The 14,013-nt window shown below is 42.2% G+C and overlaps 1 protein-coding gene across 3 annotated transcripts in view; it reads left to right on the plus strand.

Moving 5' to 3' along the window:
* Positions 1-13,647, plus strand: part of RFTN2 (raftlin family member 2) — a 36,251-nt gene extending 22,604 nt beyond the window's left edge. For 2 of the 3 annotated variants that reach the window (XM_054070119.1, XM_009568909.2), the window contains exons 9-10: positions 4,728-4,806; positions 9,883-13,647. In XM_054070119.1, coding sequence (XP_053926094.1) covers positions 4,728-4,806; positions 9,883-10,152 — 349 coding nt within the window. In that variant the 3' untranslated portion in view covers positions 10,153-13,647. The remainder of the gene's footprint in view (positions 1-4,727; positions 4,807-9,882) is intronic. The other variant, XM_054070120.1, reaches the window with a different exon arrangement.
* Positions 13,648-14,013: the final 366 nt, after the last annotated feature.

Consider the following 14,013-nt stretch of genomic DNA (forward strand, 5'->3'; position numbering starts at 1 on the left):
GTAGTGTATTATCCTAGGAATGCAATTTAAATGTCTCAGTGAAGGAGGACGCTTCATGCTGCTGAACAGCTGTCTTTTCCCAGACTTGGAACTCTGACCTCAAAAACCAGCCTGAATATTAACAGGCTTCAGAAACACTGAACAAACAAAATCAACGACATTTTTTGGATGATCTGGCAAATTCATGCTTTCATATTTATTTTTTAAAAAACCAATGTGGACAAAGTATATTTTAAAAGCTAAAAGTTCTATTTAATGATAAAATGTTAGCAAGGCAGGCCTGCTCCCCATTTTTATTCCCCTTTGTATTCTGCTCTGGTCTGTTTTCCTCTTCTCCTAATTAACTGCAAAACTTTCCCTTGTCTTGGATCTCCCCTGGTCTGTTCCTGTCCATCATTCCCACTGTTTGGCTACAGATGCAACAGACTAACAGTTTCTGGGGTGTGACAGGGCTGTCACAGGCTGGCGTGATCCTTTTTTGGGGGGTTGCATGGTCAGGATTTGAAACGGCTTAAAAACCACTAGGCTGTACTGTCTGTTCCTGTGTGGTTTAATTGTTGTTTCAAGTTTTTCTTTTCTACAGGTGTTCCTCTCCACAAAATAAAATGTCCTGTGGCATGGAGTTTCGTGCCACGTGATAGCTGAATGTCATGGATCACTGCCTGCTTCAGGCAGGGGCTGCAGCAAGTCTGCAGGCTTATTTAGTCCTTTAACTCCTGCCACAAAGGCTGAGATATGTTGGATGCAGAAAACATTTCCTTGAGAAATGTTATCTGTGCTGTTATAAATGGAGCAATGGTAGATGTCCCATACCTCAAACATGCAGAGTTGCTTTTTTGTGCAACATTGTTTTGAAAAAATAAGTACTGTGGGACTGGGGGAAAGTGGGTTTGGTCAGCACACTAGAAATTCCACACAAGTTCCCCTCATAGAATCATGGAATTATTTGGGTTGGAAGGGACCTTAAAGATCATCCAGTTCCAACTCCCCTGCCATGGGCAGGGACACCTCCCACCAGACCAGGCTGCCCAAAGCCCCATCCAACCTGGCCTTGAACACCTCCAGGGATGGGGCAGCCACAATTTCCCTGGGCAACCTGGGCCAGGGCCTCATCACTCTCATGGTGAAGAAATTCTTCCTTATGTCCAGTCTAAATCCGCCCCTCTCCAGTTTATACCCATTCCTCCTCATCCTATCACCACAAGCCTTTGTAAACAGCCCCTCCTCAGCTTTCTTGTGGCCCCTTCAGGTGCTGGAAGGTCACTATAAGATCTCCTCGGAGCCTTCTCTTCTCCAGGCTGAACAACGCCAACTCTCTCAGCCTGTCTTCATCTGCCAGGGAATCTCTTCTTCCAGGATACAAAAAAAAAAGTGATAATGATGCAGTGTTTGCTGTATGCATCCACATCTTGGGTGTTTAAATTTTGTCAGCAGTCACTTAAAGAATTGGTTTTGACCAAAAAAAGAGTATAAGAAAGATCCATAAATAATAATATTGATCCAAAGAGCCTCCAGCATTATATACAAATCTTACTAGGTAAATGTTTTCAAGACAAGAATTTGACAGTAATTATGCCAAGTTCAGAAGTTATACAGCAAAGATAAAATTAATAGTCCTTTTAGGAGTTAAATCTAGTAATTGGGGAAAAAATATGCAGTTACTCACATGATGTCATCCTGAGTTTGTAGAATTTTTGTGGTCTAAAAATAGAATTCTTTCTTAGGGTGTTGGTTCTGAGTGTTTGGTTTTTTCCATTAAACAGATCTTTTAAGGCCGGAGATTTATCCCAAGCTGGTGTCAGTCTCGTAAATGAAAGTCCAGATGCTGTGCAGTTCCAAAGGAGCGCAAAACTTCATTTTGGGAAATGTTGAAAGGATTTATTGTTGTGCTCCTTTTGTTCATTTTTCAGAACACTTTGTTTAACTGTTGTGTATAAAATACTAATGCATAAAAAGTAAAAGTCAGCATCATTGGCAGCACTCATTATCTTACAGCTTACTGGTTGTTTCGGGAAACTTATTAAATATATACATTTAATAAGAGGATAAATTCATTGCCCAGGCAGCATAAGCAGGCAAGCAAATTGCCAGTGTTTTAACAATGGAGTCTCTGTTGCTCTTCATCCCTCCTAAAAAAAGAGACAGGAAAAAAGCTTCAGTGGCCTTACTCAGTGCTGACCTTTATTTCCCCTCAGTGATTACTGCAGTCCCTGAGAATGGGCAAGAGAGGGTCTCTACCAGTGCCAGAAAGCAGGCAGGCAAATACAGTGCAAAACCACTGACTTTATGGTTATTAATTTATCAGGACAAACTACTTAATCTCAATTTTCAAAACACCCTGACTTAGAAGGCAAAGATAGAATGTGGAGAAGTGAGGGGAGCCATGGAGCGCTTGCTCAAAGTGCTTTTTCTCATTTAAATTCTGTGGAAATTCTGCTCTCATTGAGTTCTTTGTGAATTAAGCTCATAGCCACTTCATCGTGTGCGGCATCTTAATAAGGTCAGACTCAGAAAATCAGTAATTTACTTATTGTCTACCCACCATCGTGTACTTTCTCTGTTCTATTAGAATTTGTACAAGCTGCAGCTTAATGTTTGGGTTTTTTCTTTTCACTGAAGGAATGCAGACACTGTTACAAAATAAGCCATGGGCTCCTCCCCATGCCAGGGATTGCACTCTTGGGCTTCTCGTTTAAGCGATTTCCCCATTGATATCATCAAGACAGACATAACTGAGGCAGGGAGAGATACTCAGCCAAATGGAAAAAGGTTGCAGGATTGCAGATTTCCTTGTCATAACATAAAATCATAATGTTTTCTTTTAATGAATGCACATGAGATAAGGAGTCTCAGAGCAAGGAAACCTTGTTAACTTAAGGAAACAGAGTTTGTTCTCCTGCCTCCTTGATTTCCCTACAAGCTGGTGTTTAAGCTAGCTCTTAATTCTCATCGTAGGAAGATGTGCGAAGGTATGCCATGATGTGAGTTCAGCCAGACTGAAAGGAAGATTGAGAGGGGATAAACACTGTCACAAAGCAATCATCACTGACTGTTGGTCAGGTGTAGCTGAGTACGCTGGGAGCAGAATCATAAAATCATAGAATAATTTGGGTTGGAAGGGACCTTAAAGATCATCGAGTTCCAACCTCCAACTATTGCTGGTCTGTATTTTCTCACAGCTTACTTCCAGGAGCTCTGCTTGGGCAGGCTGTTAAAAAGCTCTTCCTGATGTCATAGTTGCTGGTTTAATTCCTGATTTTTCTTGGAGCAAGTTTGTAATGTTCAATATTAATTAATTCTATCAGTCCTAGCCCTGGTGTAAAAGATGAATCCATTATCTCAACTTCATGCGTGGCTAAGGCTGTGGCGTACCCATACTGAAGTACAAACTTACATTATTTTAGTAGTTCTTTCCATAATGTTGTGCATAATAATACTCGTTTATGATTGATGAAATAGATAGAATCATAGATACTTCAAATAATCTCACTACATACCTCGTGCGTTTCTCGTTTGCTACTTTTCTTTAGCAGAGTCTTAAATCTGTAGTCACTTTTCAATTCTCATTGAATGCTGCCCAGAAGTAAGGGTTGGGGGGAAGAGTTTGTCAGAGTGTAGTATCTGATATTTAGAAGAGTTTTAGACCCTCCTCATCATACTGCTCTGGTCTTGCAATTCTGGCACTCTTTCAGCAGTACACATGCAGCCAGTGTGCTGACCTGCATTTCTGAGGGAGGGTGATGAAAATAACTCCATAAAAACTTGAAGAGGGTGTATCACCAGTACTAAGAGAGTTGTAACACTTTCGAAACATCCTAACAGTAACATCTGATTTGGTTTCAAGGAAAAGCTCCATCCTTTCACGTTTATTTTCCTAGAAGTATTTCCTTTGGGAGAATAGATGAGTAATAGTGCTTCTTTAAATTCTATCTACCACAACAACATCAACAATTGTAGAAGTTCCAGGACTAAAACCTGAAAGTTCCTTCTTTTTTTCCCCCTTTATTTACCTTACTACTTTATTTGCTTGTCTTTCCTGTGCATGTACCTCACCCGTACAAAACGGCCAGCTTCACTTATCTCGTGGCTGCAGGGCTTATAACAATTGAGCTCATTCTTTTTGATCCACAGGTGATGAGACACCAAGCTCATCCTGCTGTGTCAGTTGTGTGTGTTACAACTGCAACACATCTTTCAGTTAGCAAGAATATTAGTTCTCAAGTTTAATACCACAAAATATCGAGATATTTGTTGAAGCCATGAATCTATCGAATCTTTGGATCTATTGAGATGAGGCGGATTTGTTGCGGTTTTGATAGGTAGTAATATGTTGCTGTATATTTGACAGTGAAGATTAGATGAAAGAAAGATTGCTTGAGGCTAATTTCAGACATAATGGTACAGACTTTGATTAAAAGTAGTAGCTTTGGTACTTAACCTTTCAAGATAATAGATGTTAAATATCTCTAAACATAGTAATACAAATTTTTGTTCTATACCTGTTTTCATGTACAATACCTTAACCTAGCTCTGTGCTTCTAGGTTTTTTTTAAATGTGATTACAAAACTGGTTAGGCATTAATAAAGCAGTTAATGCTTGGTAGCCTATTCTCTTCTCGCTCATGGACTTACCAACACACAGCTTATGGTTGACTCTGTAGTTGTGAATGTGTTACAGTGACTATTATTGCCTTTAAAATATTGAAATAATTTTCTTTAAATTTTAGTGAAGGAAATCTGGCCACAAAGCAAGTTGTTTTTCTTCAGAGACCTGTTATGTGGAATTCTGCTGTCCAGACACCAGAGGTGAGCAACATATTTATAGTATTAATATAAAAAGATTAGTACTTCACATAATGTTAAGTACAGAAACAAGCTAGGCTTCAAATAACGGGGAAAAAAGTGGAAGAAGAGGGTTTCGCTTCAAATGGGTTCAAGTTTGTGGAGGGCTTTTGCAGCTGAACGTGCATGTTGGTTTTTTTTCTCTGACATATACCTCTTAAATTAAGCCATAGAGAAAACCATAAGCAGGATGGAAACCTGTTTTGCACTAAGAAATTACTGTGTCTCAGGTGGATGAGGTTGGCTATGTTGTAGGTATTTCTTTAGAAGTGTCATATTCTGATTCAATTCTTGGATCTGTTGCACATGAACGAGACAACATTTTATGTTGACTTCCAAAACATCTACTATCACACTGGTAGAATACAAGCACTGGGCTGTGCGAGGGATGCTGTAATCTGGAGGTTGATCAGAGGGCTGGAGCACCTCCCATATGAGGACAGGCTGAACGAGTTGGTCTTGTTCAGCCTGGAGAAGAGAAGGCTCCGAGGAGATCTTATAGTGACCTTCCAGTACCTGAACGGGGTACAAGAAAGCTGGAGAGGGACCATTTACAAAGGCTTGTAGTGATAGGACCAGGGGGAATAGGTATAAACTGGAGAGGGATGGATTTAGGCTACACGTAAAGAAGAATTTCTTCCCTATCAGCGTGATGAGGCACTGGCCCAGGTTGCCCAGGGAAGCTGTGGCTGCCCCATCCCTGGAGGTGTTCAAGGCCAGGCTGGATGGGGCCTTGGGCAGCCTGATCTTGTTGGACGTGTCGCTGCCCATGGCAGGGGGGTTGGAGCTGGATGGGCTTTAAGGTCCCTTCCAACCCGAACTATTCTATGATTCTGTGTGTGACAGAAATAGAGGTTTTTAAATTTCTGCAGCTAAATCTTAGCTCCTTGTCCCGTTTGAGTGTCCCCACAACAGAGGTTGTGTAAAAGTGCTTTAAGGGTTAAGGAACTGGCAGTCACCGTGTTCTGCTCAGAGTCAGCTTCACAGCAGTTTTGTACCTGTCAGTCATTATCAAATAAAATCATAATTTCCTGATGTTTCCCTACTTTTTTAATACTCTGTATGAGAAGGACATGGACTACTGGTAGGAATACCCTTTCCTTGGTAAGGCGTGTTATTTCTAGCTACAGGCGTCTCTTAAAAGGCAGCATAACTACATGACAAGTTAGAATGGCTAAAACTGGATTCTGCCAAGAGACATAAACCAGTTCTGTAAAACGTTCAGTCTGAGGAAATGATGAATCTTTAAGACATGGCTTAAATTAAAAATAGGAAACATTATGCTCACCATTTAAATTCTGCTGCCCAGTTGTGAGGTGGTCAGCAGCTGAATGACCTTTACATTCTTTGGTTTATGCAAATAATATGGGTAGGGTGTTTGTAGCCATTGTTTTACTTTGTTGTAATAGGAAACCTTTGACTTAAGCATTAGTGTACTGAAGGTAAACAAGAAATAGCTGATTTGTAGCTATTTACATCAGCATTTCGCTGTTTAAAATCTGACCAAACTTAGTATCTTAATGTACTCCTGAAGTACCAGTAAATGTTTTAATTTTCCAAAGGAAATTTCAGTATGCTGAGGTCATTTTAGCCTGGGATAAATAGGTAGTTCAGGCTGAAGCTGAAACATTGAGCAGAGTAACATTTTCCTTCTGTTTTTCCAGTTATGTTGTTTTTCCCCTAAGTTTTAAACTTTTTACTTCAGTGTATTTTTACCAAAGTGTCTGGATGGGTGAACAGCTTATTAGCTTCATTAGTAAAAGGTAATTAAGTCATTAGGTAATTCATTATTTAGAGTTGAAATTCATAGATTTGTTATTAATACCTAACAGGTATAAAAAGCACGCTAGCTTTACGCTGAGTAGCTAGACTTCATGTGCAAAACAAGCTACTGAAATCTGAAAGCATTAACTTTTGCTGTAGAAATTTTAATAAATATGTTTATTTAAAATGTCCCCTGGACAGGGACAACAAAGCAGTAAAATTCTACCAAATGCTTGCAAATGTTTCATTAAAATTATTTCATTCCTGTCACACTGTACTGTTGGGCAAAACGTTTGCATTTTGATTTGAACTGCATATCTTTTTGTTGCAGTTCAAATTACATGAAAACTGTTCCGAAAAACTTCATGTCCAGAACTTAGGGTGGTTTTGAAACAGAAACACTTAGAATCATAGACTCATAGAATAGTTTGGGTTGGAAGGGACCTTAAAGACCATCCAGTTCCAACTCCCCTGCCATGGGCAGGGACACCTCCCACCAGACCAGGCTGCCCAAGGCCCCATCCAATCTGGCCTTGAACACCTCCAGGGATGGGGCAGACACAGCTTCCTTGGGCAACCTGGGCCAGTGCCTCACCACCCTCATGGTGAAGAAATTCCTCCTTATGTCCAGTCTAAATGTGCCCCTCTTCAGTTTATACCCATTCCCCCTGGTCCTATCACTACAAGCCTTTGTAAACGGTCCCTCCCCAGCTTTCTTGTAGCCCCTTCAGGTGTTGGAAGGTTGTTATGAGATCTCCTCAGAGCCTTCTCTTCTCCAGGCTGAACAAACCCAACTCTCTCAGTCTGTCACTTAGGATATCGAAAACATTTTAACTTAAAAAAATTTAAAATCACAGCTTATATCTATTTCAGTGTATCCTTAGCCTACTGACAACTCTGGTACCTTCAGAAGAATGCTGCCTTTGAGAGAGTCAAAATGCAGAACAGCAAGGCTCTTTCCACACTGAATCTTAATAAGAAAGCAGCCTCACCCAGGCCTTTGCAAGCACTTAGGTACGCAGGCCCGATCACACCACTTCCCGGCTCCGCACAGCGCGGTGGGTTCTGGCCATGGCAGCAGCTTTGCCCCAGAGGCAGCCCCAGCTGCTGGCCCTCTGGCTTGCTGGGTGTGAGGGGTTGCTTTGTGTGCTCAGGATTTTTTTGGGCAGAGGGACAAAGTTAGCATTGCAATTTCTAAAGGAAGCTTTGCTTTAGCAAGAATTGAGGGGGGGCGAGAAACGTATTACCTGGTCTCTTGTTCCCACGGGGTCTCTTTTTTGAGGAGGATGTGTTTTATGGCCTCACAGCTCGTCTCTGCCTTCTCATGAGTTCATGGGATAGTGTGTTATGACCTGGCTTATGATTTATGTAGTGGTTCAAAGGCCTCTGGGATTAGAAAGGCTGCACTGTCTCAGTGGGTTCTTTATCATGTACCATTTGCTTTTCTAGGGAAATAGTTCAGAGCAGGCAATCAGGATTGAACTGCACAGTGCTTGAGGGTTTACTTTATTCTCTCTCTTCCTTTATTTCCCTTAGGCAGACTTCTTCATCCTCTTACAAGGGCAACCAGGCGAAGCCTATTTCCTTCTGTTTCTCCTGAGGCAACACTATTTCCCCTTAGTCTAATTTCCCAATGTCTCCTCTAACAGCTTCTCTAAATGCATTTCCTTTCGCCACAAGGGCCATTGTTTTTACTCTTTCAAGAGGGTTTGAGAAAAAAAACTAGTAATATACAGAAGGGGGCACAGAACTTGCCAGAGCGCAGCGAAAACAGTTGCGTGGTGGTTTTGTTTTAAAATTCCTAGGATTTTTGCAAATCCCCCTGTGAGGATTGCTCATAGCCTTTGCCCAGCAAAAGGCAGCTCTGTGCTGAGGCTGGATTCCTTTTTAGCTTGATGTCCTCCTCCCGTGGACAGTGCTGTCCCCGGCAAAGTATCTCCTGGTTTAGCAGTGTGTGTGCTGATAGCAAGGCTCCAGGCGGAGAGCCAGGGCAATTCTGCCTCTGCCCGTTGCTCCTCTGCTGTGACTCAAGGCACTGACACCACCTCTGGAGGCGCCGCACCATCACAGCTGCGCACGGCTGGTACCTCCTGATGCTAGAATAAAATATGCCTTTTATTTACTTGTGATGCCTGAGAGGACCCTTAGCACACTCTGAGAGGTCTGCTTGCATAAATCACAGTCTGCTTACCTTTCTTTTTGGCATTGGCAGCCATGGCTTCAACAAGAAAGATGTCAGGAGAGCTCAGTGCTAATGTCAAGCTGTGTTTATACCAAGTTCTTCCTGTGCAAGGTCTCTTTGGAGCCCCTCTCAGGACAGCTGCTGAATTCCAGCTGTGTAGATGCCAGTTCTCAAGCAACTTGCCATTATCTGAGGAGGCCTCTGAAGGTCTTTATGAGCAGAATTGGAAAGACAGGAAAGCATAGCAGTCCTACCAGGAGGTGGATCAGTGGGAAATCTTCATTCCTATTAAGTGGTCAGATCACACTCTTACAGAGCTCAACGTCGATGGAGTTTAGTTCACATCTTTGAGTACTGTGCTTGTGTTGAAGCTCCTAGACAGAACAGTGTTTTGGGAGGTGGCCACCACCGAGTCTCAGAGCAGGCTGCAGACGAGGGCACTAACCAGACACAGTATATGGCAGCGTGTGGGTATGTGAGTGAAGGAAAGTGAGTGGATGCCCATGGTGGTCGCTGGAGATGGTGGAGCTGTTGGCTGCCAGCCTGCCCCTGCTCAGCCCTCCCACCACTTTGGGCAGGGGGAATCCTCTGCAGCTGAGAGGGAGCTGGTAGCAGGGCCTGTGCCGCCCTCGAGCATTAGTCCCTGTGGAGTGCAAGAAAGGGCAGCCCACGTGTGTGCTGTGTGGCAGAAGGTGTCAGTCAAAGTGCATCAGACCCGTATGTTAGACACAGAAATTTCAAACTGCTGATTTTAGCACAGGTTGTAAGACTTTTAAGGAATTCCGGAGCTGCCAAGTACTATGAAAGAATAAAGCATTGTTGGAGTACTTTTTCTTAGCATTCATATGTACTTTCTTGCATCTTGACTAAGTCTTGTATCTCCGTTGTCTCTCTTGAAATTTACTTATTGAGAACAAAGATGTTTCTGTTGGAGTGTTTTTCTCCAGGGCTCATATTTTTAAACCAGAGCAGTGAATGCTGCCTTATGTTAGTTAAAATGCAGCTCACATTAAATCTATGCATGACTCACTGCAAAGGATTTGGCTTTTTTTCCCATAAATAAACTAACATTTAAACATCCTCTTGTATTTCAGAAGAAATCCTTAAGACAAGTTCTTGGGGAGGAAAAAGGCAAAGTCTCGAGCAGAAGTGTTGGATTAGACACAGCTACTTCTCGCCCTGTAGAAGCTGGACAACCACCTGATGAGTTTCACTTGTCTGCTCCTAAACAATGTTGGATCAAGGAGGGACCCTCCCAGTATGGAGGCTTTCCAGGATTCAGTAGCAGTGATGGGGTATTAAGGGAACTGGATGATGGACAATTTGACCAGGAAGATGGAGTCACTCAGGTCACATGTATGTGATAAAGTAAGTAACTGCATCACATGGACATATACATAATTCACACAAGCATTTAAAAATACAATCCATCCTTCTTCAAATGCCTCTGTATAATCCTATGACTTTCCAGACTCATGTTGTACTTTTGTCTGTTTCTTTGTTGCGTTAATCCTACTGTAGTAATAACACTACTGCAAAATAATTTGGTTTTCTGTCTCTTTAATAGAATACTGACTGGCTGCTCTGCTGACTTGTTAATGCTTTTGACAAGCAAGGAAGCAAATGCTGCAAAACAGTGACAGTTTGAATTGTGTAAGAGGGAAAGGAATGAGGATGTTTAGTATTTTCCACAAGCTGGAAGAGTGTTTATTTTCTTTTTTTTTAAAGGATGTTGTAAATATTGGTGGGGCAAAAAAATAGAAAACTGAACTGTTAACTTGTTAATGTAATTTTCATTTTGCTTGCCTTGCATAAATTCAAAAGCCTAGAGAAATGTACTTCTTACACCACAGTGTTAATAATTTAAGCAGCGTTCACACTTGGTATGTACAGAAAACCTCTGGAGGCTGGAGGAAGACTCTTGCTGGTGTAATGTAACTTCACCAGTGCAGGTTTTACCAGGGTTCCTCGCATGTCTAAGCCCAAAGCTCTCCGAGCACATAGTTTGTGTAATGATGCATTCATAATTTACCCTGGAGTGGAAATTAAGAACCACTCACCCCCTGAAAGATAACCTGCAGTCTGTGAAAAAGTAGTTAGAGAAACATGCCAAGAAGCATTGCCAGCAAGGTGCACAATGATGCCGATAATGTATAGGAGGAGAAAGTAGGTGACACGAAATAGGCATTATTAGATGATAGACTGTATACAAATATGCTGATGTGTATATAAAAAACTTCTCAGCTAAATGTATCTCACACTGGGTAAAGTGTATTCAACTGCATCAAATGCCAGAAAGAACATTCAGAGGGAAGGATGAAGCTGCGGTGCTTCCACCCTCACCGGAGGGCGGAGCTGCTTGCCCTAAGGGAGGTTAACAAGGGCTGGGCTATGGGGGGTACGTACAAATGGGAATTATTTTCATGCTGCTGTCTTGAAATTACAGGGAAGCTGAATAAAAATGCACCTCCAGAAGATAAAGGTGATTATAACTAAAAATTGCCATTTGAGTTATAGAAGCTAGAGCTATACACTTGAGCTAATGGAAAATAATTTGGTCAAAATGAGAAATCAGAACAGAATCAAGCGAGTGTATTTACAACGCTTCTCTGAATGCTTGGAGCACAGCGGACTCATCACCCAGGGATTTTGATACCTGTCTGCATGTGTCATACTGCAAACACAGAGAGAAGTACTGTATGTTCAACTCTACACCACCCACTGCCCTGGGCGTCTCCTGCCACAGTGCTATATGCTGGCACTTAAAAACAGTGAGTGAATTAATGCAGTGACAGAAACACTGATAACTGACTCCAAACGAGTGTCCTGGGAGATGACCGGGGTGGTGGAAGTCAGACTGCGATCTCTGTGGTGGGGACCTGTGCAGAAAGAAAGCTGGCAGAAGCTGCTTATTTCAATAAGCAAAAAGTACATGAAAAAAAAATGTTACACTCACTTCTTATTATAAGAAAAAAAAGTAGTACAAGGCCTTAGTGCTATTTCAATTTATTGTTACAGGGGTGCGGCAAAGGGACAGTGACCCTTTCTACTTGCATAATTGTCACCATGGGAGTTTGAAATTATAATATTATTGCTTTGGAGCTGCTTCCCAATTTCTTTATGAAATTGTTGTAGGCAGGCTTAGTTTTAACTTTGGGAGAGCTACTCTAGCAAATGTTTGTGGCAGGTTTGGGGTTTTTTTCTCCAAAAAAATCCACAGCGCTGGAGCTGGAGACAGTCCATCGACTTGTTTTTCCTAATGCACACTGCCGAAAAGGGCAGCTTCTGTTTTCTTACTAGAATTTCTTAGGAAAAATGCTGGCAGCCTGGCAAAATAGCTCTGAATCATGACTGTTTTAAGAGGCAGATGCATGCCAGTGGGGCAGCAGGACTGTGCGTGCTGCGGGGAGTGACGGGAGCACTGGAGTGCCTGTCATGCATAGCGGGCACAGTAAGAGACCCATTCTTGCCAAGGCTTCTCTCCGTGCTTTCCCACTGGCATCACAGATGTGGGGCGCAAACCTGGTGTTCTCTGGGGGCACCACGTGGTGGAGGATCACCCTGCTAGTGGGGAGAGTGTTCCCCGAGAGCCTCATGCCGAACACTGCTGTGAGCAGCAGTTGTGGTCCCAGGGCAGCAGGGATCTCCCCCGCAGTATGCAGATGTGGAAAGAGTTATGAAAATCCCTGTTGCATCTGTCTCTGGCAGAAAGCCAAGTGATTTCAGCTGTTACCCCATGTTTAACACGTGAACCTTGGGCAACTTTTGGAATCTTTTGCTCTATTTCTAAAAGTATTTTTTCACAAGTTACTCAGAACACTTGTGTGTATGTGTGTAATAATTAAGTCCTGGTGGTTCTCCATAGAAGTCAAACGTGTAGAAGTAGCAAAAATAGGTTGAAAAAACCTAGGAATTCTGAATATTCCAATTAAAGCTTTTAAACTATATCAAAGAAATGACTGACCTTTTACAAAGCAGTGTCCCTACTTGAGATGATTAACAGCAGTGAATCCTAAAACAAAGCTGAACTACAAGTGTTTGAGTTACAATGTATAAAGTGACACATTGAATACTGGCCCTCTGTCTAGAATGCATTCATTGGATAAAAAGAATCCTTTAACTTTTAACTGACATCTTTTCATATGAGCTGCTGAGAATGCAGAAAATTCAAATCAATTGGTATATTTTAAAAAGAATTTTTCCCCTTCTGATTTATTCATGGGATGTAGACAAGGGAGATTCTCTTCTGGAACAAAGGTAGGAATTTGAGGATGCTCTGAGTGTCTGCAGATGCGCTTTAGAATATCCCACACTCAGCCAGAAATCTTCTTATTAAAATGAAATGAAGCCATATCCCTTTTCTGTAGCCCTCAGTTTTAACCATGCTGTACTCCTTCCTCTTGAATATCACAGGTGCTGCAAATGTCTCTGAATTTCTTTCTGGTCTTTCAGTTCAGTGCAACTGTGGCGAACTGTTTCCTCTGAACCCACTCAGCAATTCCTGTGTAGCTAAGGACACTGGATTTTAATGCCTTTTGTCTCACAGAATGTTAAGTCGACCCTGCTGTAGAAACAGTAATCCAGAGTGTTTTCCAAGCTCTCTGTTGTGTTTTACCTCATGGGGCTACGTTTAGGCTCTGTATTGGGGGAAAAAATAAACCAAATACAAATCTTTATGTGGAAAAAAATCCAATCTGACAGGAGCCAAGATGAAGATCTAGACAGTGAGTGAGTGACATGGAGAGGCCAGCGAAGGAATAGACCCCACAGCTTTCTTTTCTGATATAAGAACTCAAGGGAATCACAGAAGTGGTCAAGTAGCAGGTTTGAAACATCACAGTGTCTGTTCAGCTCACCATAGGACACTGTGTATAAAAATACATGGATTTAAAAGGTGACTCAAAAGTTCCAGAAAGGAAAAATCTTGCCCTATTCTCTCTGTCACTGAGCCAGAAACTGTTGGTGACTGCGGCAGCTGCTCTGACTGTGTGCTTACCCGGTTCCTTTGGCTGCTGTAAGCACCAGCCTGATGTCCCGGGTGGACACGTAGCTGAGTTTTCCTGCTGCAAGGCTTTCTTTCCAAAATCAGGGAGAGCAAGTTGCTTGCTCAGCCGGAGTGAAGACTGTGCAAGAATGATCTGCCTTGTGCACAAGTTGAAGAACACAGACTAAACTATGAATCCCCCTAGGGCAGGGAGGCCAGAACAGAAATAACTGGAAATGCT

Source organism: Cuculus canorus, chromosome 6, assembly GCF_017976375.1.
Source record: "Cuculus canorus isolate bCucCan1 chromosome 6, bCucCan1.pri, whole genome shotgun sequence".
Taxonomy (NCBI): domain Eukaryota; kingdom Metazoa; phylum Chordata; class Aves; order Cuculiformes; family Cuculidae; genus Cuculus; species Cuculus canorus.